Genomic DNA, 26338 nt, shown 5'->3' with positions numbered 1-26338 from the left:
GAGGTGCCAGGCCACCCCTTGTGCATCAACTCGTGGGGTCACTCCATTATCGGGTAACATTCGGAGTGTATGGGCAAAACGCAAGGAGTCCACTTCCAATACAAGTCGGAAACGCTGTCATTAGCTTGAAAAATGACAGCGCCTAATTGTCCTAACAAAGACTTGTTTTCAACTGCATTTTGCTGCTGCCTTTAGAAACTCATCGGAGGGGCACCTGGGTGGCTCAGTGGGTTAAGCCACTGCCTTCGGCTCGGGTCATGATCCCGGGATCCTGGGATCGAGCCCCGCATCGGGCTCTCTGCTCCGCAGGGAGCCTGCTTCCCCCTCTCTCTCTGCCTGCCTCTCTGCCTACTTGTGATCTCTGTCTGTCAAATAAATAAATAAATAACATCTTTAAAAAAAAAAAAAAAAAAAAAAAAAGAAACTCATCGGAGCCAGGCCTCCGAGAGAAGAGGTCACAAAGAGTTGAGTTGGGCTTCAGGCGCTGCAGGGTTAGGGAATGAAAAAGGCCTTGCTGAGCTATTGTCTCGATTTTAATTTTAATTACAATAGGGCAAATTTATTGTATACTTACTTTATATGGCCAACGACAACAACAAAAAAACAATCCCAGGTTCCTGCAAACCCAGTCAGTGTGCGAGGCCTTCAGAGTCCCTCTCTGGCTGTTTTACGAGTATCATCAAACAAGGTATCCGAGGGCAGGCCCTGCACGTTTTGAAAGATGCACATTTCACGAAATACTGACTCCTCGGTCTCCCGGCCATACCAACAGTTTATGGCATCCTATCTTGAATAAATTAAACATCACCTATATTTCATGGGGCAGTATAAGATATTTACAGGATGAAAAGGCTCTGACAATGTGTGAGATTAGAGACTGTAGCTGTTTAACCAAGTAGCCAAAAAAAAAAAAAAAAAATTGCTGCATGAGAGGCAGCTGGGCAATATTTAGTTGAAACAGTCATGTGTAAGCTCCACTGTGGCACATTCTAATCCTTTCATATGGATTCTCTCCAACTCAGAATTGTTCATTGAGTGTGACAGACTGGGGGTTTAAAACTAATCCATAAATTAGTCCGTGGTCTCACACACAACGGGTGCCATAAATGAAAATGAAAATCCTAGAACAAAATTAAATTCACAACCTTAAATACTTTCTCTTCTCCAATTGCTCCGTGGTGCTCCTGCTTTAGGACGCCCCGATTCACGGTGAGACTGCATTTTGGGGTGCGTGTGTGCAGGGTGTACGTTAAAAAATGCACAGTGTAATGACCTAGAGAACCCAATTTGCTCAGAAGCAGAGCTTAATTGTAAAGAATTTAAATTCTCCCATTTTGATTGTCATAAGCTCAAATGGAAGCGTACTAAGCAGTCCAGACATATTTTAATACACTTTCCCCGAGTTTATTTTCTTAACTAAAGTCAATAAGGAGCCAATGGGTTTTCTTAATTGAATTCCCCTTCAGTTTGTGTTACGGAGCTGCTTTAAATCTAGACACTAGGGCAGGCAAGGAATTCCCCTGACAATTTTATTTCCATAGTTGTGTTTCGCCGGCCAATATATATTAAATATAGTTTTTTTTATTCATTTCTTTATTTATTTCTGACTTATTTGAAATCTATTGAAAGCAAAAATACGTGCCGGAAAATTAAATTTCGAAATTTATTTTCTACTGGATTCTCAGTTAATTTTCTTTCCAACTATGTTATGCTTTAATTAAACTCCCATTTCTCAGGGGCTGGAAAAAAAGGGGACAAGAACAGAACAGAAGTTAAAAGGCCCAAACAGGGAAGTCTTGATAAAGCTCTCTTACTTCTTAGAGTCACCCTCTCCTCCTTTGGGGGGGGGGGTAGGGGTTATGGGGTAGAGCACCAGGGAACAGCATGGGGGGGAGGGTGGGGAGTGGATTGGTTTTTTGTTAAGCAATTTCAAGTTTTGTTAAAAGCTTCTTCAGAATTGTTCCCTAGTGCTGCTGTGCCCCTGAGATCTTTTCATTTGCAAACCAGATGTTCTGAAAATAATAGGAACCCGTACAAGGGTTTCATCTCACAAGGAAAATGACTCATTGTAGTAGTCGTCCTAGTAGTAGTCGACCCTGGGGTGGAAGTCTGGGTGGAAGAAGGGGAAGTGTGGTGGGGGAGGCGTAGGTGAGGGCAGGAACAGAAGAGGAGGGTGAAGGTGGAGAGGGACGGGCTCTAGAAGTAGGAGCTTCTAGTAATCTCCGGCCAGATGCGGAAGGGTCCTTTCAAGTCCTACACTTTCCACCAAGACAGCCCCAACGATCACTTTCTAAGCCCAAGAAACCCATATGTATGATGCTAGTTTTCTGAACTGGGGATGAATCTTTAGTATGGAAACCTTTCAAGTCCTCATCTCTTGGATTCTTTTAAAACAAGGAACATAAAAGTATGGGAATTGTGACGGAAGCAATAGAAAAAAAAATCTCCGTTCCCACCTCTCATTTCTTTAAAAAAAAAAATAAAAAAGGCAGAATCAGGTGAGCTTCGTTGCTGTAGCGTTCTCACTGTTTCCATTCCCTACTAGATCAGTATGGGTCAAGAGCTGGTTGGCTATGATGCTATTGGTAATGGGTCTCTAATCGTCAGCAAAATAAAAATGTACACAGTGGAGACAGTATGAAAAAGAAGGGCCATGCAATCTGGGGGCAAAAACTTGAGAAGGGGGCTCATGCGTATTTTCTAGTGCCCTCATGATATGCTTGTTACCAGGCACGTTGGCCCATCAGTAACATTCAGTCAGTATTCAGTAAAGGATGAGAGGTACACGGTCTTAATGGAGTAGAAGCCAACTCTGGGAAAAAAAAGGGAATTTAGTAAACACTCTAGAATGAAAGTTGTGTACGTCCTAGCAACAGTGGCTTAATATATGCCTGGAATGTAAACACAGACACACACACACACACTGCAGACGGATGTTTGAAGTTGGGCCATCATGCTTACTTTCCAGAACGCTGTCCTTTCTTGACCCCATTCTATGCATTCCTCGATAGCAGACCAAGCTACTTCTCCTGCGATGCTCTCCCCAGTCCTGCTCTGGCCGCAGGGTGGGCCCTCAATGCAGAGCACCTCCCACTCTTGGGTTCCAGGGTGGAGAACCTAGTCTCTCTACCACATTTTAAGGGGCTTAAGGAATTTTCTGCCTCCCCAGGCACTAGCATAATACTTTATGTATTACGGGGGCTTGGTATTTGTTGAGTGAATACCTGAAAGCTGGTGGATAAGTACATAACCCTTGGCACCACGCAAACAACAGCAGCACAGAGGAGGCATCTCGGGGCTAAGACCTGGAGAAGAGCGGCTCCAGGTGAAGCCAGGCTCTCTAAGTGTTGTTCTGATGGTCCTGGTACAGGGTGAGGTTAGCACAGGTGTCCTTCTTTCCTCCGTATTTAAGAAACTGAAAATACGTGCCATCGTGTTGGGCCTCCCGCATTTGGCATGCTCTGAGCATCTCTGAAGGAGAAGGTCCACACTCAGGTTTATGGGCCTGGATACACTTCACACACACAATGGCTTAGGATATAAGACTATGAAAGCCAAGGTAACAGTGTGGGCCTGCGGGCTGGGACTCACTTTCTCCAAGGTACCCTGGGTTTGGAGTGCTTAGATACCAAGCAGAAGAACAGTGCTGTTTTCTTCCCCAGGAAACACAAAATACTGAACTGGATACGTACTTTAAAAAAAGAGGAAAAACTCATTTAGAAATGACCTATTTCACTCCTGTGAAAGGATTTTTAAATGTGTTCCAGGGCTGGGCCCTGTAGCTATTCATTTCTTATTCTAAAGTGATTTTAATGTTTTAATTTATGACAGTCACATGTACAGTGACCTACAGGTGGGCCCCCCTCCCCCCGGCCCCAGTGAGCCTGAATTTCCTACCGAAGCTGCCAAGGGTGCTTCTAACCGAGCGCTGTGTTGCTTTCTGAGGTAGACTCCTCATCAAAGGACAGGACCGAGCAGAAACAATACAATATCCACATTATCTAAGGAGGGAAACACTATTTTCCTAAGATGGCTAGAGGAAGAAGCTGGATCCAATTTTATCTACACCTCATACCTCAAGTCAGCTAACTTCAAAGAAAATTCCGAACACAAAACAAAACAAAAGACCCCCCCTCCCCTCCCCACCCCCCGCTGTTTCTCTTTGGTTCTAATTTTGGAGTAGAATCTGCATGAAGGACTCCGAGCCCAGGGGATGGTTTGGCTGGCCCTCTATTTCAACAGAGGGCTCTGGGGACAATTTGGACAACGCGGTTTGCTCTTCAATATCACAGCGTGTATCTTTGTAAATGAAACCACATGGACAACTTGATGTGATTAAAAAAAAAAAAAAAGGCAGGGGCTGCCAATTGCCCTAATCGGAACAGATGTACCTGATCAGAATACCAGTGTGCATGAGATGGGAGAGACACGCAAGAAGCTCGTGGCGAATCACAGCGAGGCTCTGGGTGGCTCCCATTTCAATTCCAACACTCCAATGGTTTTTTGAAAATTTAAGAGAGAGATTCTAATGAATGAATGGCCTTGCAAAGCTGCAACAAGGCTGATGGGGCAAGTTGACATCAAATACTCCATTCAGTACCCCAGAGACTTCAAAAATTCCTCCCCTAGATCAGTCTACTGCTAGAGGTGTGTGCCGTCACGCGAAGGTCAGGAGACCTGCTCCGTGCACCTGAGACGGGAGAAAGAGCTGCCCGGCTCCTCCCACCAGGCAGGTGTAGGATTCTCGATGGCATCCTCACCTCGGACTGGGCTCATGATTTCTCCCCTCTGAGGATCTTGAACCTGCTTTTGAGGGAGTCGGGCGACTGAGGACTCGATGATGGTCTGCCTCTCTAACAAGGAAAACAATTCGATTACCCCGGTTATGGAAGATAAAAGATAGCGCTGGAGCACTTCCTTTCCGAGGAATCAGAAATCAACTATGGCCTTTCAAGTTTAAAAATATTTTTCTATCGCATTTGTACATTTTCTTGTAATGAAACTCTGACCTGGGGAATGGGTTTCAGTTATTGCATCTGAGTGGGAGAAAAGAAATGGAGGACTGTGGGCTGCTTCTTTTCTTTTCTTTTCTTTTTTTTTTTTCTTTCTTTCTTTTTTTTTTTTTTTAAAGCTCAGGCTTTATGGTACTGTCACTGGATTTAGCTGTTGCAGCTTTTAAGGCTAACGGGTGGCTGTTATGTAGCGAACAGTGCAAGAGAGAAGAGTGGAAATTAATTTAGCTATCCATTTGTCAAGATTCGGTCTGGAAGATTTTTTAGGAACCAGTCTAAATCTCAGGGATAGCCTGGATCTTTAAAATGGGACACAGGCTCATTCAGCTCCATAACCTTTAATCTGTTTGAAGTAAGGAGCAAATGTTAAAATCCACAAGTGTACTTTCTAGGCAAGATAAATACACGAAAGCTGCTTGTTAAGACCCAGCAAGCCTAGAAGATCATGTCCGTTAAGGCAGCAGATCCTACGATGTGTTTCAGAGGCAATTTTGCTCTAACTACTCTTGGGGGTGCCAGGGAGAATCTGGGTGTTCACGGCCACAGATGCCCTGTGTGTGTGGTCAGGGTTCAAGTGCTGGTGCCGAAAGGCTGCCGTGCATCTGGGAGTTCATGGGGCATCCCCTGGAGCCTCGAGGTCAGAAGCAGAGAGATAGAAGCCAAGACAAACCCCTGTTTTAAGGCACCTTCGATGTGGACGGGAACACAGGACTGTTTGTTCTGAAGATTTCCTTCTACACGGAGTCTCTCTGCTTGGAACGGTGATAACAGCGACTTGTAGCTGTTTGAGGACACAAGAGAAGCTTTTGGTGGGGGTGAAGGCTGAAAGCTGGGAGCAGAGGCACCTCCGCTGTGTTGCACAGAGTAAGGGGGTTGGAGTTCAGGGGGTGCTAGCAAAGGTCTTAAAAACAAAATAAAACAAAAACCAGCCTGAGCTAGCGAGAGGCTAGACACAGATGAAAAGTGTATTTCCGTGTTACGGAGAAATGGGGCATTTCCACAGAGCGAGAAAGGCCTCCACTGCCTTAAAATATAGACCTGCCTAGCCACAGTCACCTAGAGGGAACTCTCTAGAATGAGAGGTAGTTAAAGGCTGGCCCATCCCCGGGCCCCTTCTGCAAAGATGAACCGACTACTGCAAAAGGGCAGCGGGGGATGGAGGTGTAATTCACACGGACGTCCAAAGGGCCATTCACAGGAAATTTCATGAAAACCTACTATTGAGAGCTCAAGCCTAATTCAGTTTACAACCTGGATAAGCGGCAAGAAATCACGAAAGGTAAAAACCTAGCTCCCGGTGTGGACAGAGGAGAGGGTGGCTGACCCGGAATCAGGAAGGAGGGAGCATCTTCACTGTGCTCAGCGATGAGGCGGAAAGTGGGAGGAGTCTGCGCGCTACGCTAACAAGCTTTTGCTTAAGCAGCGGAAGGAAGAGCAAAACTGAAACACGAAATACGCACAGACGAGGATTTCGGAAGCAGCCTGGATGGAGCGGAGTCTAGAGGGAGGCACTATAACCAGTTGATGGGTTTTCAGAAGATTTTAAGTGCAGGCACTGACGGTCGCATAAACAGCGGACAGAAAATCCTCACTAGTGGCTTTTTCTAAAGTTCTCTTCGTACCACTGTGATGGGTTAGGAAGGTGAAGAAAACAGACTAGGGGATCTACCATCCTCTTTCATAAACGTCCTCTTCCATAGAACACTCTGGATTTTCGTCATGCTTGTCCCACCGACTCCTGCGAAGACCAAGAGCGTCTCCAGCAAGTCAGGGTAAAGGACAGCTGCCTTATCTAGGGTGGTAAAGAGGGTCTACACACAAAGAATGATGAATTATAGATTCAGTGTTTTAACAGAAGTCCTGTATCCTGGGGCGTGGAGCTCAGAGAGATCCTGTAATCTCCTGGGATAACAGAATGAACCAGGGAAGTTCTCTTTTAAAGAAAAAATAATTTTCCCCCCTCATAGAATAATCACTTTTACACGTTCTAGGGCTGGAACCTGCACACAGCGGTGGGAGAAGATCTTATGTCAGGAAATCCCGCATGTCTAGTCGACATAGTGCAACTATAGGCTTTCCCACCGTAGCAGACAGCAGAGCTCCGAGGCTCCCCGGCAAGCAATGTCAAGTGGTATGAGAGCCACAGAGTACCAGCAAGGGGATGGATGGCATCCCTCCTCCCTCAATGATACAAATCGGAGACCGTGAAACTCGTTTTGAAGAAGAGTTTCAGACAGTCCAGAAAAGATAAAGCCACAGAGGCTGTGGCTGCCTCTTCCATACCTCCAGTATTTAACTGAGGGCAGCAGGACGGGGCAGGGAGGTGGGGGTGGGGGATGGGTACAGGAGTGCCCAGCACGGAGAGGACAGTGACTCTCTCTGACCTTGGGACCCCGACAACACACACAGGTTCTAACACCGTTGGTGGGTCCTCTCTGGGGCAGGAAGAATGGCGATGCATTTCGAGACATGGCCCCCCTGGGCCTGTTAAAGGGTGTGTATTTTCTTCCATATGAATTAAGATGGAATTAAGACAACGAGAAGATCCAAAGGCAGAATACTTACCATTTCATCAACCGTGGCTAAGCCTAAGCTACCGGCATGTTCTCACATAGCCAGGTGGCCATTTTCCCTAGCATTCCGCTTTGAACAGTGATGCTTAAAAAAGAATTCTCTTAAGCGTAAGCCGCAAAATATCTGATCTACTGTTAAATGCCTGGATGTTAAAAGATTTTCTGAGGTCCTTAAGATTCAGCTTAAGAACAAAGTATCTCATGTCTCTGAAGTTCCAAAATAAAGGACCCATTACATTCCAAGGATTTCAAGGGATCGTTCCGGCTTCTTTGCATACATACGAGAAAGACAATATACATTCAGGACATTTTCAGTGGTCATGAAGGTACCGTACCTGTGATGATGGTAAGGATGGTGGTGGTGGTGGTGGTGGTGGTGGTGGTGGTGGTTGTTGTGGGAGGAGGGATAGTTGTGGGGGGATCTGGATAAAAAAAAAAAGGAAAATCAAACCCACAATGCTGAACACAACAATGACCAGTAATGACAAAACAAAGGCATGAGGACACTGAGATGTTTGTTTGATGATGTCCCCCTCCGAAACCAAGAGCTTCCCCGCCCCACCCATACCGAAGATCTGTGTCTTGTAATCGGAACCCCGAACCTTAGTTGGAAAAAGCTAAGAAAAGAAGGAAAGAGATTTGTATTAATGATGCCAAGTAGGGATGAGGCGATGTGAAGGAGAGAAGGGAGGGAAAATCAAAATAGGACACCCCCGCCCCAATCTGATTTCAAAGGGGAGGGTAAACCAGCTCCGCGCCCGAGAGTCATTTCATTTTATGCTTCTGCGGATGGGAGAAAGGAGGAGGAGAGGACGCTGCTCCAGCGAAAGGGCTGCTATCGGCCAAGGATGAGTGTGCTCTTGGTCCCCTGCTCTCCATGACGGGTAACTTCATTATTCCCCATCAATACATCCCAGCGGGAAGTGAAACTACTTCTACGCTCGTAATAAATACAAAGAAGAGAGAATGTCACCACTAAATACCAAGTTCCAGGCATGTGAGATTTTACTGAGATTTTGTTTTTTTTTTAAAGTCAATAAATTTTACAACTTATAAATATTAATGCGTTAGTTGCCTTTGCTCATGTTAAAAGCTTGACCTGAGTGGATGGCGGTGATAAGACCGAAAGCCCGCCTTCCTTCTTGTAAACAAGAGGATGAGATATAAACGGGGCTTGACCCTCCAAGCCAGGAATCCCAGAGGGAACCCTCCGTCAGATGTTTGATATACTGTATATTCTTCTATCATCTCAGAAATTATTTGGGGGACAAGGGAAGGGCAAATATGAAAGAGAAAAAAAGAAAATCCCGAGCCCAAATGATCAAACTGAATGTGTTAAATTGTCAGCGAGACTTTGAACTAAGCAATCATTCTGGTATAAGAGAGCGTAAGACGATTTGAAGGCTTTTGATTTTAAATTTTATCTAAAGCACGTCAACTTTTTCTCCCTGACACATCTGGTGTCCTTTTATCTCCAAGTGAGCTCTCAGATTGTCTAATTAATACATCAAAACTTTAATTATATACTGCACCTTTATTGGCTTTGGCACAACTTCCTGAAAGTTGACGAAAACGCTATTTTGGTGCCTGGTTGTAAGGTCTGCTTGAGATGATTCCTACTATCGATCACTGATCTGAGGTTTTAATTTTCCTAGCCAACCTCTCTCATACATATACAGTGTATGACTGTGAAGGGCAAGCATCAGCAGCAAATGGTTCTGTCGTGTGGGAGACTGTGCTTGTTTAAGTTGGGGACACAAGTGGTTTAAAGCAGCCTCACACTGGAGTTCAAAAAGGAATTCAAACAAAAACAACAAAAATTCAAAAAAAAAAAACAACCCACAAAAACCAAACCCACCCCCCAAGACCACACACACACACACACACACACACACGCACGCACATCTCACTGTCCGCCAAGATGCAGAAACAATCCAGTAATTTCAAACCACCTTTTCAGATGAACAGGCACCTTTTGTTCAGTCTTGCTTCCCTGGCCTCGTTCTCATGGAGGCCCCAGGTGAGGAAGCATTCTGGGACCCCGCAGATCATGTGGCTGCTCCCACACCTTGCTGCGGGCACCGGGACAGACACAGCAGAGCGAGGGGCATGGGCCCCTGAGCCAAGGTCTGAAGGCATCCCGTGCCCTCTCCTACCCAACTCAGCTGTACCCGGAGAGGCTCCTGCTGCCCAGCATGTGGGCAGCTAATGTGGTTTCTCTGTTCTGGTTCAATTACAATATTTATCACTGGAAAGGGAACATCTGTGCCTGGGAGACTTCCCCCTGGTACACTCTAATGCTATTTCTGAACCCATCTCTCAGAGTATTGGCACAAAATGTGTGATAGCCACAATATAATCAAAGGGGAACGGAAGGTCCATTTTTGAAATATGATTTGAAAACACGATTATGAACAAGGGGTGGACCAGACTAACAAGGGCAGAGACTTCAGAAAAAAGGTCACTGGTCCCTTTCGTTTTGTGAAAATCACACACTTTCAATTATTTTCATCACTACTGGGGTAACTGTTGTCCTTCACATCTGGCTCAAGTGACCTGAATGAATTAGATTCTGTTAACAGGTATAACCTCGTTGCTCAGATCATTTCCGGCAATAAGAGCAACATGAGGCCACTATTTAAGAAAATACAGAGTTGGAGCTAATGAGCGGTGTTTGACACAGAGAGGCTCAAAGAACAAAACCAATTGGGGCTCAGGCACTAACCAGCTAGATTCTCCAAGTATAGGAGTTATTTCCAGAGAATTAAACATTTTAAAGGCACGTTAATGCTTGGTTCATAAAGTACTTTGAACATTACTGTAGCAGTAGTACAATAAACCACCTCTGAAAAGAAAATCTACTCGCCTTCTTGTCTCCAACTGCTAGAATATTTTATTAACGGACAAGCAACACCTCAGGTTGGTCTTGTAGCGACCATTCCAGGCAGCGCTACTGGCATAGCTTAAGGGAGGTGGGTAGACTCCCGTTGATCTAACAGATCCCTGGACGAGGGTAAGTGTGCCAAGCTGGGTTGGGGAGATGTGTTGTGTGTGTGTGTGTGTGTGTGCGCGCGCGCGTGCGCGCATACGCGCACGTTTGTCAGAACAGGTAGGTCCCTATATTTCTTGGCTTTCAATAATGCACTCTGGCCCGGCGAGTGAAGTCCAAACATCTCATGTTGGAGGGAAGTGTTCTGGCGGGAAGCAGTGAGAATCAGAGGCCCTACAAAGGAAGACTCCAATGTCCCTGTAGACTTGGCAGTCAGAAGTGTCGTGGCTCGGAGACACAGTAAGCCTGAGACCTTGAGCAGCTTAGGTGACCTTCCTAAGCTTCCTCTCTCATCTGTACCATGGGATGAGGATAATGCATACATCCTGGGGTTCCTGGGGAGATTCGAGGTGGTCATGCACATGCAACGGTGGGACACAGGGAGCGCTCAAAAAACGCTAGGCGTAAGCTGGCGTCCCAGGTTCCAAAGACATCTGTGTCCTTCAAATCCACAAAACGTTTCTTGTCTGGAAAGGTGGCAACAGGAGGGATGATAAATCAGAGTTGTTTTTCCAGGTAACTTAGTCTTCTGACTCACGGAAGCATATCCTAGACTGGTGGGCATTTGCCACTGCGGACCTGGGGGGCAGCAATGGAGGGGGCTTGTGGGAGGCTCAGACCCTCATGTACAGACAGAGATCTACCTGCCAGCCTCTGGCATCAGCAGACCGTGAACAGTCCGAGGCACAGGGTGGCCATGTCATGTCAACTGAAAAGGGGGCCCAGGGCACCCCCTGGTATGTACATGGGACCACTGTTCCCTTCGTGGGGATCTCCTCAACCACTGGGGAGAACTGATGCTCTTACATGTGTAGAGCACAGACAACGTGGGTAGTATATGCAGAAAACACATCTCAGATGTTTACAAATCAGGTGGGTAGATGTGATCTTGTAATTCTGCATTATGTTAAAAGGGGGAGAAAAAACCCCTAAAACCTCAGAATTAGATCATAAGGATTATATTTGAATATCCAAGTAGATAGGGTGTAAAGCATGCTTCCGCATCCTCAAAAAGACACTGACTCCTGTTTTCTTCAAAAGGAGAGAGGCCAGGTTCTAAGACATAACGGAGACAATATTTCCTACATATGGTTCTGTGTGTACAGGTGTATATTCACACACAGTTATACTTGGATAATGTATTTACAGTGCTAACAGGAAGAAAGAAATGTCCACACATATCTGTGTATTTATAAGACACCGAAATTTTCAGGCCTGTGGGTTACTCATTCCATGTCATCTCAGTTCACGACTATGCTTCCTGGTGTAAACCTCACCTAGAGACTTTGGACAGAAGAGGCTCAGTCTGCCATCCTAAGGCTAGAGCAGCAGTGCCCTCCTCAACTACAGAGAGAATATTCACCACAGAAAACTGACATTAAGATATCAATGGGAAAAAGTCAGGCGCCTGGATGGCTCAGTGGGTTAAGCCTCTGCCTTCGGCTCAGGTCATGATCTCAGGGTCCTGGGATCGAGCCCCGCATTGGGCTCTCTGCTCAGCAGGGAGGCTGCTCCCCTCCCCCCACCCGCTCTGCCTACTTGTGCTCCCTTTCACTCTCTCTGTCTCTGTCAAATAAATAAATTAAAAAAGAAATGGGAAAAAGTCTAAGATGTCTGACACGTAGGAGATGCTCAAGAAACGTTTGCTGGTTAGAGAATGCAATTGATGATGCTATATGCTCTAGTAATCCTGTGAGAAGATATTAAGAAAACAGACAAATTTAAAAATAAATGTGTTCATGTCTAAAGGAAGAGCTAGTGGTGGTTTATGTGGCTACCAAGGAGCCTGCATCATTTCTCCAAGTATTTACTGGCTTGCAACATCTTCGGGAATGTAATAGCTTCATGCTGAAAACAGGATACTTCTGTTCATCAAAGCAGGGGACTAGCTCAGATATCACAGGAAAATACCACTGGGAATAAACTTTCTGAGCTAAATAGCCATTAATTGGTAAGGCTGAATTTTGCAGTCATTATTTCTAACACAGTCTCCACGGCTCGTGCCTGAGGACACAGCTTTCCTGCTCAGCATGACCGGGGACTGTGATCTAGTGGGAAATCCCCACGATTAGAGGGAGAGACGAAAAGTCACTGCCCTCCCAGGTGGGGACACTGGGGTCCACCTCAGGCCAGGCTTCTTTAAGGTCTTGCAGAAAACAAATGGGATTCTGGTTTTCAGCCGGACCAAAAGCTCTGGGAGGGAATCATAAGCAGCAACTACATGTAAATGAGTCTAGTAGAAGACGGGTTTAGCTTTCCACGTACCGTAAACATACAGCATATAATCCGAGTGAGCTTTCCCCACTATGTTAGAGGCTTCACAGCGGTATGTACCGTTATCTGTTTTGTTTAGGTTATTGATGAACAGGTTGGGCCCGGACAGGACGGCGTGCTGAGGCATCTCGTCATCGACTCTAACCCAGGTCACCATCACCGGCCTGCAGAGGAAAGAGGAGAGGTACAGGGTGCTTCGTTATCTCCCACCAAGACGTCTGCGTCAGCTTCCCACCCACGTATCACAGGAGTCCCGTGTAGGGTGACACGATTAAAGACACGTAACAGAATTACAGCCGCGAAGTCCCCCTGAGTCTGTCTGGAATAAGCTTTTTCTAAAACACCTTATCAGGTATTAAAAAACTTTCAACGGACCATAAGCAGGAGTCTCATTATTTTCAATTCATCTTTAACAAATCAGCAAATAAAACAATGTGCCCTATTTTTATGCCCTGCTGCGTGGTTTCACACCAAACAGGACAGAGCCCAGCCATCGTTAATCATCTCATTAATTAGGGGGAATACAGCAAATTCTTGGCGAGTGGTACACGCATTACTCTGATGGTTACTGATACACCAAGACTCTTGTTTGGAAGCCACTTGGGATATTTAAAGGAATTTCAAGTTTCGCAGAAAGAAACAGACTTTTACATCTGAACGCTGCTTTCTTTTGCGCTCTGCTGTTGGAAAAAGTACCTCTGTTCATTCGGGGAAAGGCGCAATCCTTCTTTTTCCCTTGGCCCCTACCCATAACCTGCCTCCCCCAGCCCAGTCCACCTTATCTATAGGTTCCTCTGCTAAATGCCTTGCTTTGCCGACTCTCCCAGTCCCCCTTGCTGTCACACCCTCTCCCTCTCCACGTGCACCTGCAGCCCCTGTGACTCAAGGGCGAGGCTTCTGGGTCCGAGTTAGTCACTGAGGGGCGCATCTCCACCTGGGCTCCTTCTGGCACTCAGAGGCCATGTTTGCTTCAGGGATTTAAAGTGCCACGTTTGTGTCCATTAGGGAAAAGCCAATTTCACAAGATGCTCCGGAGCCCAAACCGCACATGCACCAAGTTATCTTTCGAACTCCTTGAATCTAACATGCGCGTTCTTCAAGGCGGCTCCGTCAACCTCCCGGGACATCGGGGCCACGTGGGCGCCTGTGCCTGACGCTCTCATTTTAGAGGCAGGGCAGCAGAGACGCAGGCACAGAAGTAACTTCTTGCCTGTCGCCAGCACTACCTCTAGGAGCGGCGACGGGACCGAAAGGCCCAGCGCTTAATGATGAGCGAACACCCAAGTCAGCCCTGTCGAGTAGCATTCCAACTTTCAAATGGGATGTGAAGTTACAATTTTTCTTTAATTACACATGGGTTTGTCATCACAACCCAGTAAATTATTTAAAAATTAGTCCTGCATATGTGCTGCTTGTAGGCAACGGCAAATGGGTCTGCCTGGCATTCAGAGCTAACGTCCTGCTGCTTGACAGCTGAAACAATCAGTGGGGGTAAGTGCTGAGGATATTCACAACATTTAATGGCAAGTTAAGTTACCATTTTTATTGTATGCAATTTCTTGAGAAAATAAATAGGTAATAGGCTGGAAGGGATCGCAGTGGAGTAAAGCGGGCTTGCTCACAGCCGTCCACCCGTTCCGACCTGGGAGTAACCAACAAATACCTTCTCTGGCATAAATGTCCTGAAGGAAACATGTCATTGACTGTCCCCATGGCACATTCAACTGAACATACTACCTTCTTTGGGGGGGAAAAAACCCCACAGAAACAAAATATAGGTTAGCAAAGCCATATACTCTAAATGTGGCTAATATGGCTGAATATAGGTATTACAAGTGGTGAGAGGCCTGGGAGCATTTATGTCTTTTCCTCCACTGGATTTTATTTTATTTTTTATTTTTTTTGGAGGCAAGGTAAGTCACTAATCAGGGCGTACTCCAGACAGTTTACGGAAAGAAAGATCTGCATCCTTGGCTGTGTTCAAAGGAGGGAAAGATTGCTCTGCCAAAGCTTGAAGCATTTCGAACCAAGTAACTTGGGCACACCACAGAACCAAGACCACCTCCTACTTCCTAAAGGTCATCTTTAAAGCTCCACATGGTGAGGCCAGACAGAGCAGACTCCAGCCTGCAGAGAGGGAAACCTGACACAGGGAGGGGCCGAGGCACGGCAGCCCACCTCTGTCCGGCTCCCCGGTCTCTTGTCAGAGATCACGCCTTTGCTGTCACAGGGACGGTGCTTTCCAGAGATTTCCGGGAACCTTCCTTAAGATGCTCAGAGCATGAAAACTGTTGATAGTCAGGCTGGTTAATAAAAACTCTGAGGGGAAAAAAAAAAATCATACCACAGGGACAGCAGAGGGAGCTCAATGCTGTTTTGTTTTGTTTTGTTTTGGTGGGGACCACTCAAAGTTGAGGGCCCAGAATCTCGACACCGACTTGTCCCCTCTTAGGGTTCTGGGGATTGTTTCCTTAAGAAACAGTTAAAAACAATCTTCACTGTCTTAGAAAGAGCTTCTCTCCTCTCCCCAGATGAAATGGGATGGACGTCTAAAGCAACGCCATCACTAAAGCAGCTTTTTTTGCTCTATTAGTGATAATATACAGCAGTTTCCCTAATTCACTTCCATTCATTCCGCAGGGAAGCGGCTTCTTTGTCCTCTTCCATAAAATAAGAGTGTTGGGTTCTTTCTCTTCTGCAGGGGCCTACATAGGCTGCTTGAGAAAAGCTCTGGGACCATTCCTTATGAACAAACATATTTCTAGGAGTCACTTTTCTTTGAGGAAAGGAGAAGTAAAATTAAAGGTAGGGCAGATTCGTTTTCCGACGGCTGGCCCTAATCACAGCGGCTTAATTTAAGTCTGAAAACCATCTTTCCCGGCAGCTTAGACATTAACACAGAAGGTAGCAGATTTATCATTAGATTGTGGACATACTAAAAATTTATTAGGATTATTTTTTTTCGTGAGAGAAGATAGCTCTGACAATCATGTTGATGATAATAAAATAGAATTAGTCGAGATTTCCATCTTAGCTGGCATTTCATTTTTCTCCCAATCCTGGCCATTAAGAACCGACCACAGGTATTTATTCCCCCTTTTCACTGAATATTCCTTATTTCTTGCAAAATCTTCCATCCTTTACAGCAGGAGACAGGTGACAGGCTGGTGACTTGCGAACGCACAGCTCCGTGTTGTGACATTTACTGCTCATGACCCTCTGCCAACCTTGGCCTTCAGAACTTACTGGGGCTTCCCGATGGCTTCACATGTTAACTCGAGCGCATCCCCTTCCCGGGTCAGGCCTTGTAGAGGGTAAGTCATCTGAATATGCACTTGAGGCTTATCTGTGTGACAACAACACAAAGTGTAATGTTTAGCAAATGACATCAGGCAAAAATCAGACTTGCACGCTGCCACAAGCCCCACACCACCAGCACTCGTGCTCTCCCCAACCTCATGCCTTCACTAACATCCTCCTAATTAGTTAGTAATCCTGGCATTTGCTCAAATTAAATTGACTAATAACTCCAAGGAGTGAACCGCGAGCAGATAAGAGATTCATAAGCCAACTGCGCCACATCAAACACTTCCTGTGAAATACATTTTGTTACATTGAAGTTTATCTCCAAACTCACTCAAGCTAAAGGAAACTCATTTGCCTTCATGCTGAGGTGAAGCCAGATATTTGTGGTGCTCAGAATTGATACATTTTATCATATATCCTATATTACTATGTGACAATATGTTGTGACAATGCATATTAATAAGTTTGCCTCTTCTGTGCTCTTGATTTTGAATGGGAAAGGCAAAACTTCCGAACTCCACTCAAATGGCTTTGAGAATAAAGAAATGGGAGCTTCTAGTGGTCCCAATGGAACTCTCTGACGTCTCAATGTATACACACATGAGAAGGAAGGACGCAGACAGGTACCGAGGGCCTACTGTGCTAGGAGCTGTCATTGGTGGTGGAATAAGCCCAGTTTTAGGGATGAGAACACTCGTACCCAGTCCAGTAGCCAGTGGAATGAAGTAGCCAGTCCAAGGTCATGGAGGTAACTTAATAGGAGGCGGGCCTGTGAATGTTGGGATTTCGGGTTCAAGACCACATTTCCCAGTGGCAATCCATAATTAAAACCAAGTATGGCTTCTGAAGTACTTAACTAAGTGACGTAGCTGTTCTTACATCTACTGGCTACTTAAAACCTGTGTTTGGAGCTCGTGGGGGTTTGGGTCCAAAAGACGAACGACGGGAGGTGTGGGGCCTAGGGAGGGAACCAGAAGGGATCGGGATTAACTTAGAAAACCATACAAATACATTTACAAATAAAACCTGGATGGAATGGGGAGACTGTTTTTTTCTATGTTGAACTAACAAGCTATTAATCCCTAAATCAGTTTTCTCATTTAATGCGGTGGCTCTGTAAATGTGTATTTTTGGAAACGCACCCAAGAGTAATAAATGTGAGAGGGCAAGACATCACTTGGCTGAAAGGTCAAAACAATTTCCATAACTTTACTTTCTCAGACAATCACACCACCTAAACATCAGCCCCTTGGCCTTTTACAAGCAGTGCTTAGCTCATTAACATTCATCCTATGGACTGAGAGGGAAATCAGAACCATGGCAGCACTCAACTGATCTCAAACCGTACGCGGCTAAAACAAGCTGCAGGAGGGAGTCCTCTCTGGGGATGGCTGCTTTTCAGACACGTTGGTACAGTCTTGTTCCCATCACAGATCTTTCTGTCTTGGAAAACCACGTGGCACTCAAAACCTTTTAGGAGTGCCTTTTTGTACACCAGTGTGCACTGCACACTGTGGATGGGTAACCCTTTCTGAGACGCTAAGCCACTTGCCAGAGGACATAAGTTAACAGGCCCGAAAGCTCCAGCTGACACCTGCAAAGCAAGCAAGGTTCTGTTCTTAGACTTGCTGGCCAAGGGAATGTTCGAGAACAAAATGGTGTGGCGGTGTCCAGAGTCTGGTGACTGGGTGGGGAAAGTAGTCCCTACAGAGAGGCAGAAACAGACAGGATAAACACCATGACCTTGAGTGAGGACTGGCTGGCTGAGAAGAAGGTGGCTGCTGGCCACCCTCCTTGCAGGGCTCTGGTCTCATAGCCTACACTACATACAACCATTGAGTGACATGTGTGAGTCTATTAGTTTTGCTGGTGTGACCCATAAACACAGAGCTGGCTGGTGAAGTCTATTACAAACACAAGATACAAATAAGTAAATAAGTAAGTAAAGCAAGCAACAGGAGAAGGTTATGTTACTGAGAACACCGACAGCCAAAGACCCCCGTCCCTTATATTTCACATTCAGAAAGAGCAGCACTTAACGGGGTTCCTGGTCAGGAAACCTCTGTCATTCTTACCTAGGAACCATTCTGGGCAAGGCTAATTTAAAGCCCCAAATCTGGGCTGAAATGGAACATTCGCTTCTAGGTTAATCTCTGATCCGCGGAAGGACTACATTTTCCATGCTCTGCTGACTTCTGCCCATTAATTAAGGAGAAGCAGGATGCCTGCTGGTCTATATGGAATTTTTGTTTTTTTTTTTTCCCCCCTTGTGTAATTTACAAGCAAACAGAGAGGGTGTATTTTTCAGCACAGTGCACTAAGGGTTTTACGTGCTCAACTTCCATTAATAATAAAGAGACTGTTGAAAATCTAAGCCGGTCTTACCTCTCTTCAGTACCACAGACTTCTAGTTAAACTCTTTTTTATGTTTCTAATGGCCGTTTCCCAGTTGCCAATTACTCACAGAAATTAGGAAGAGCAAGCTAAGGATCTGCTGTACCTGAAACTTGTATTTAAAAAAAAAAAAATCCTACTGCGCCATAGAAAATGCACCTTCAATTTTGATAACGGATTTTCCCAATTTACTCCTCAGGCTCCTGGAGAGACCTCTACCATCTACTGACGGGCAGAGCTGCTACAGCTACCTTAATAGCTGGCTGAAAAGGTAAACATGAATCTTGTTTGCGTCATACAGAAAAACGTCCTCCTCTGACACATGCACCACTTACGCGCATGTTATCTGACCGTGGGGCAACTGAACCGACTTCACGCCCCGCCTGCGAGCCACACAGGTGGGTCTCTGTGCCAAGATCCAGCCCATTCTCTTCCCCTGAAAGAGGAACTCAGGTATGCTCAACAGGTAGACCAGACAGCCTGGGATTCCACTGGCGCCCCTCAAACTCAGGGAGGTTAAATTTTCCCAGGAAGATCCTGACTCGTATGCGAGTATGTCAAAATCCTGCACAATCCAGATGGCTAACTGAATAGCCCAAAGCTCATCATTTATATTTTAATTATGTTCATAAATCAAACGTTATAACCCACCAAAGCTTTTCTGAGACAGACCCAGACTCCAAGATTTATTTTTAAGTAATGAGGTAAGGCCCAGTACATTTTCTGGGTGATCATTTTACGCCTCGGTTGGTGTTGTAAGGCACAAGGCTACGAGCCAGATGACACTTTCTACCCAACTGCAGTAACTGCCCAGAAATGTATCGCTCAGAATGGCTTAATGTCATTAAAAAAATGGAACTGCTATATAAAAATAAGAAAAATAGTTCGGTCTGTGCACTTATGGAACATTATAGTTACAGAGATGGCATCACCAACAGCCAATCAATTAGGTCAAGGGATCTGAGGTTTTTATAATACACTGTCATTTTTTAAAAACCCTATAAAAGACATTTAGCAAGACTCTTAGAGCAGACAAAATTCGTTCATTAGTCAAAGTTGCACAGAGGGTTAAATGCCAGGAGGCTTTGGGTCACACCACAGGAACAACCAATTAAAAAAATAATATTAGAAAGACATTCCAATTTGATGAGACTTTCTTTAAATGTACTTTGCTCTCTCTATAAAGGGAAAAAAATATATATATAAAAGGAAACTCTTACAGAGGTTAGAACGGCTTGCTGGCAGATTACAATTGATTTCATGCCAGTCTGACCTTGCACCACGTTCTGTGATCTTTCCAGAAGTTGAAGCTTGAGACTCTGTAGCCTGTATTCACTTTCTTATGTAAATGAAAAATCATCTCCTTTTCTCTTGATCACAACACTAACGTAGCAGGTTATTAAAATTATTTATTAAAAAAAATAAGTAAAATGGTATTTGGCAGTTTCCTTTTGCCTGGGATGTCATCCTTCCCATATACCAGACAGGAGTACAGCTGAGGCACTAAGAAGATACTTATTACCCCAGGGGCTCCCAACAGCCTCCCCAGCCCAAGAATTTCTAAATTCTTATTTAGAATGTGGGCATCCAATGTTCTCTGATGCACTAACTGTACCCAGGCCCAAGGTCCTGGGTGCAAATTCGCTTCTGCGACTGCATTCGGGACACGGGCTCTTCACGGCCCTTTCGTCCAATCTCCGAATATCTGTTGGAGCGGGACTGGATGCCAGCGGAGCAAATAGTAATGGTCTCAGGGCATCTGCCAGGGAGAGGTCAAGGGCAGCAAGTGCCCACATGCATCAGAATGGCTGGGAGAAGTCTGGGTCGGTGCCTGCGCATTCAGGTGGGGAAGCATCAGCTGAAGCGTCTTTGTCAATCACGGGGGATTTCTGCAGTTTGGAGAAACACGACAATGCAAAGATTAACCTGAGATCTGGGGAGGATGAGGGGTTTTTTTTTTTGAGCTTGAGGCAGGAATCGGGACCCGCGAAACGGCTGCCTGGATTGCCAGAAGAGGCCAGCTTTGCACTGAAGGAAGACAGCGTCCGGTAGCAAGAGGTGATTGGGTCTGGTTTCAAGAACAGTCATGCGGAGCTTTCAGAGGAGACGCGGAGCTTTCAGAGGAGTTCCACATCTTGCAAAAGGTTTGCTTTCTAATGTCATAAGACATTCATGAATAATTCTCACTGGCATTTATTTCGTTTGTTTGCAAGGCGAAGGACCCCCTGCCGTTATATCTGCTGTATGAATGGGAGGACTGCAACTGCGCTGGGGGAGGACTGAGCTATTGGGGGTGGGAGGAGTCAAACCTGGCGGGAGATGTGGGACCCACAAGCACTGTACCACATCACTCGAGCAGAACGCAACTCCTGCCTGTTGCAACTTGCAAGGAGTTTTGTGGATACGGAAATTACTGTTTACCCAACAGAATCAAATTTTATTCTGCGACGTTGCGACAGAAAGTTATGTTTCCAGTGCTTTAGAAATGGGCGGCACACTCATATAGCAATCTTCCCTATCTTCGAGAAATCTTTAAAATGTGAAAGTGAATGCAGGAAAGGAAAAGCACGAATTTCTCCATAGGAAAGTCAGCTCTGTAAGAAGAGAAGTTTTGGGTCTTTTGTACCTGGTGCCCGGCACATGCAGGAGGCACTCAGTACTTGTTACTGAGTGAACGAATGCATGAGAAGCTGGAGAAATGCTGGGGCGTGGACTCCTACTCCAAGATCTGTTACTGACTTAAACAACAACAACAAAAAAATGCCAGATCATGAATACATCTTAACCTTGTTATAAGATAAACTGGGCACATTAACATTTTTTTAAAAAGGATTTTTTAAATTTATTTGACACAGAGAGAAATCACAAGTAGGCAGAGAGGCAGGCAGAGAGAGAGGGGGGAAACAGGCTCCCTGCTGAGCAGAGAGCCCAATGTGGGGTTTGATCCCAGGACCCTGAGATCATGACCTGAGCCAAAGGCAGAAGCTTAACCCGCTGAGCCACCCAGGCACCCCACATTAACATTTTTGAGAGTTTATTTGAGCACCTATTGATTCAAACAGGGCAACACCACACTGAAAATCCTCCAGCCACAGGAGCTAGGGGAAAGGTTTCTATGGAGAAGACAGGGAAGCAAAGCAAGGGCCATTATTTGATTGGCTGTCGCTTAAGCAGTTGCCTTATTTGGGGAAAGTCTAGTTGGGCTGTTCCTGATTGGTGGTGGTTTCGGTTTCATTTTTGGGGGAGCCTGGGGACTTTGGTTGAGGGTTTCCTTTGCTCCCATAGGCTACCCAAGACATGGGAGTTACCCCAGTCTCATGGCCTCCCTGTTGAATCACTTCACTAGCCCTTAGCACAAAATATAATCGTATTATTCTTCTGGAAGGTCAATCCAGCTCCCAAAATTTGAGGTTCAGCCCATGTGTTCTGATTTACATGCTTTCCTTTCACTACACATTTATTTAGCATTTCTGGTGTATCTCTAAGGTGGGATCTTTGGGGAAATCATAAAGGATGTTGTCTGACCACTCATTTTCGATTTTCAGATTTTTAACTTCACAACCATTTAACCTTCCACAGAATTGAAATGTGACCTTGAGTTAAAAACCATTAGAAGACCGCTTTGCAGTGGAAATGCTCAATGTCCACAGTCACAGAGACACATCTTCCCCAAAGACAACAGATGGGACAGCCGAGATGTGGACAGAGCATCCTTAGTAAGAGGCCTCCATCTCCCAAGTGTGACTTCAGAAGGTAGAGGTGGTGGCTTTCTCTTCCTTGACCTTGTCACGTCACTCAAATCTTGCTCACGACAGACTTGCCCTGACACTGACTCTGTTTTTTGAGTATTGGTCCCTCAGCCTCCTGCCCCCTATGGTGCAGCAGAAAGCTCCATGAACGAGCTCCACAGTTAGTATCAGGACCGTGGCCCCGCCCCTGCCCTGTGGTCACGCAACAAATGACAGCTCAAACATTCGTTTGAATCCGGGGGTCTCCATGAGGAATAACAAATACTGAAATGACTTCCACTGAAACTCAATTCATTGCTTAAAAAAAATAAAAGGAAGGGAGAGTGGGAGGAAGAGCATATTCTGTTCAAAGACGAGACGAGATCAGAGAGAAACAGGCCAAATCGGGGAACACCAGCTACTATGCTTTGAAGAATGCGATCTGCGAACAGAACTGGTGGGGGAAGGAAGGATACAGGAGCCGCATTGGGAAACGACGTCGTATCCTCCACTCCAAGCAGGAAAGCTTTTCCCATTTCCAGGTTTTTCTCCCTCCTTCACTGCAGGGGCACTGTCGATACCAGAGAAACATTTATTTTGGCACAGATAGAGAACAGGTTTGGATCATCTCCTCAACGTTCAATTTTCCCCCAGTCGAGGGAATGAAAGGAGAAATCCAGCCTTCTCCGGACCCCGGATGAACAGGGAAATGGATTTACAAAATATCTGCCTAGAGGGGGTCAATAAAACTCATTTTGAAAATGATGCCTACGTACACGATTAACCGTCAGGTGATAATCGAAGGAGGGAAGGTATTCAAACACCCCTTTCTAGAGTCTTTGTTTTCACTTTCCCTTTTAAAACCCATCTCCATTTCTCGTTCTCTCCCTCTCTCTCTTTTTGAAACAAACAGGCACACACAGAAAAAACTCTTGCAAAATGAAGATTTTTGCAAACCGTACCAAAGAAGCAAGGCTGTGACGGGGGTGGGGGAAAGCGGAAGACACACAGCAACCGATCGCGAGTCCGGAGTGAGGCTTTTCCCACTTTGCACGGCGATCTGAATTTCATACTGAGGGTCACAGCTCTCCTTTGAATCCCCAGCTTACATCGCTCTGTGTTGCCACCTTGATGCTATTTAAACAGTTTTCTTTTAACGCGCAGACAGTGAACTGTTCTCCTTTAAACAGGCTTTTATTTGACAAGAGTACGTTCCTTCAGATGTACAGCTCCACTAACCGCGCGACAATTGTACCACGCTCCGCTGTAATCAACCATGTTGTAAATTTGAGCAACGCCACGTACACAGACATGCGGAAGGGGAAAAAAGAACCGCACAGAAGGAGTTGAGGGTCATCTAGCTCAGAACGTTAAAAGGCAAAACTGTTCTCTGCCTAACATCTGAGGCAGGAGAGCTTTGAACTCCAGCTTCCGTGCATAATTATTTTCTGTTTTAAACACCGAGCCGTGTGCGGCTGCCACCGCAGCCTTGCTGAGCCTTACAATGAAAGCCGGAAAACTGAGAGCCCTACTGTATGTTCTTCATTCCCAGCAACGTTCCTATGAGAAAACCTTATTAATGAGCTTGCAAACGAGCACCCAACAGGGAAATGTCACAAACAAGAGCGGCTAATGCCCCAGAAAATCAAATAACTGAACACTTGGCTGATTGTGGTGCCTTTCATATTTATAATAAAAAAAAAAGGGGGGGCTTTAATTCACTAATTCTGAAGGGGTCAACACCTTGCTGAACAAAACAACTCATTTATTTATGTTCAGAAATCTCCAGATGATAAATTACATTGATGTTAATCACTTCAATGCATACTACACAATTAATATCTGTACTCACCACGAACTTAAAGATTATTAAAAGTATGACAGCATACACATCTGGCTGATTTTTCACATAATTGGGCACAACAATTTCTCCTGGTACCACAAATAAGGGTCCTAACAAACAAACACTGCAAAATTCTGTGTTCAATTAATTAGGACTTAAATCCACAAGACAAAAGCAATTCCAAGTTGTAGCTCAAGCCTTGTCCTCTGTGCAACATGGTAGCTCTCTGTTTTACTGTTCCTCCTTTCCCCATCCGACTTAAAGTAAGCTGTTGAAGGGTATATACAGTGTAGGTCTTTGCTATTTCTTTTTTAAAAAATATCTCCTTAAAAGGATGCAGTTTATACAGAACTCAAATCCATTATCTGTCATGTAACTCTGTTCATCTCCTGGTTAATAACCATTGGTCTTAGATGAGGTAGAAAAAGGTTTCCAGAAGGTTTCAGGCAGCAAAATGGGCCAGGCCTGAACCAAGTGAGTAGAATGAATACCAATTCCAACAGGTTAGCGTTCCCCCGGGGTAGTCTCATTTACCCAGAAAAGAGCTGTTCTTAATCTGAGGTCCATGGACGAGGTCAGCATTTCCTGGTGATAATCTGATGCTTATAAATAATACTACAAAAAATCTTTTTAGGTACCAAAGGATATTAAAATAATAGTTATGTATTTATTTTGATGTTTATTAAACATAACACACATAGCAAAATAAAATTCTAATTTGATATTTTTCACAGGCCTTTGCTAGGGAAAAGCAATAAAGTGGCTTGACGATAAATTCTAAATGAGTATAGACCACCTGTGGATATGGGGAAACTGGTCCTCAGATAAATGAAGTTAGGATACCTCTGTAGGATAAGCAGACTCCTTAAACTGGAAGCAAAATGTGGTGGATCTGTGATTTTGTTCGTCTTCTCCAGGTCTATGGACTTTAAAAGGGGTGTTTAAGAAGGTTAAGGGTTGGGCCAAATACAAAAGGATGCTAAGGGTTTGGGCCAAATACAAAATGAGGGTTGAATACTCCTCACAGAGTATCTAAAATAGTTCCACATCCACGCGGACTGGCTGCTGAATGTCATGTATTTAAGTATCTCTCCCCATTGCCATCAAGTTGCGCGGTGCTGCCTGTCTGCCGAGTTGGGGGCGGCTGTGAGAGCGTTGGAGTGGACCCACTGGCACAGGCCAATGACCAACAAAGCCTTAGTGCCCAAAGACCGAGTGCGTCAGGCATCAGAGGCAGGAGGCCCTTTGGTTGTTGCGTAGCAGCTGGTGTTCAGGAGAGTAAAGCTGGTAGGCCATGAGGCAGAGGGTTCCGTGTCTGGAGGAGCTACTGAAGGAATTCCTAGCTGACTCTCCCGAGCTGTCAATAGCACGCCGGGAAAGGAGGGTAGTGAATGATCAGGTGACTTTCTTTCTTTCTTTCTTTCTTTTTTAATAAAGATTTTATTTATTTATTTGAGAGAGAGAGTGACTGAGAGAACGAGTGGGAGGAGGAGCAGAGGGAGAAGCAGACTCTCTCCTGAACAAGGAGCCCGATGCGGGGCTCGATCTGAGGACCCTGGGATCATGACCTGAGCGGAAGGCGCCTGAGCCACCCAGGCGCCCTATCAAGTTACTTTCTTGAACACTGAGTCTTATTTAAGATGCCAAAGAAGACTCTCAATTCCCACCTCGATTAATACAATGGTTGGTAACTCTTAACCTTCTTTTATGTAGAAAGACTTTCTCTTTATATATATTCCAAAAAATTAAATATCAAGAAGAAAATGCCTGCGTGGCTCACTTCGGATAAAACACACACACACACACATACACACACACACACACACACACAAAACAACAAAAACAAGAAACAACAGTCTCCCCTAAAAATGTGCTGAGTAAGGGAGCAGCGAGGCTAGGTAGGAAGAGACAGGCTGGGGGGCTCTGTAACCAGGCTCACAGAAAATTCCACATGTGGAGAAATACTACAAACAAGATATTAGCCAGAAAGAAGGGAATATAACAAATCTACCTTGTTTGTTCTAAATACAGATGAGATATTTTCATAATATTTACAAATCTACCTTGTTTGTCCTAAATTTATAGATGAGGTATTTACCAAGTTCCCCAGTCAGTTTTCTATAAAAGATGACCATAAAAAGCCCCCAGCGGCAACCCAT

General features: G+C 45.2%; 1 protein-coding gene across 4 annotated transcripts in view; it reads right to left on the bottom strand.

Annotated features, from left to right (window-relative positions):
- The window catches only part of CADM1 (cell adhesion molecule 1), a 321945-nt gene that overhangs the window by 23976 nt on the left and 271631 nt on the right, over window positions 1-26338 (bottom strand). For 3 of the 4 annotated variants that reach the window (XM_080815950.1, XM_080815949.1, XM_080815952.1), the window contains exons 6-8: window positions 16155-16254; window positions 12900-13072; window positions 7921-8007 (exon numbers count right to left, since the gene is read on the bottom strand). In XM_080815950.1, coding sequence (XP_080672076.1) covers window positions 7921-8007; window positions 12900-13072; window positions 16155-16254 — 360 coding nt within the window. The remainder of the gene's footprint in view (window positions 1-7920; window positions 8008-12899; window positions 13073-16154; window positions 16255-26338) is intronic. The other variant, XM_080815951.1, reaches the window with a different exon arrangement.

Source organism: Martes martes, assembly GCF_963455335.1.
Source record: "Martes martes genome assembly, chromosome: 10".
Taxonomy (NCBI): Eukaryota; Metazoa; Chordata; class Mammalia; order Carnivora; family Mustelidae; genus Martes; species Martes martes.
This window is presented reverse-complemented; position numbering and strand designations above follow the sequence as displayed.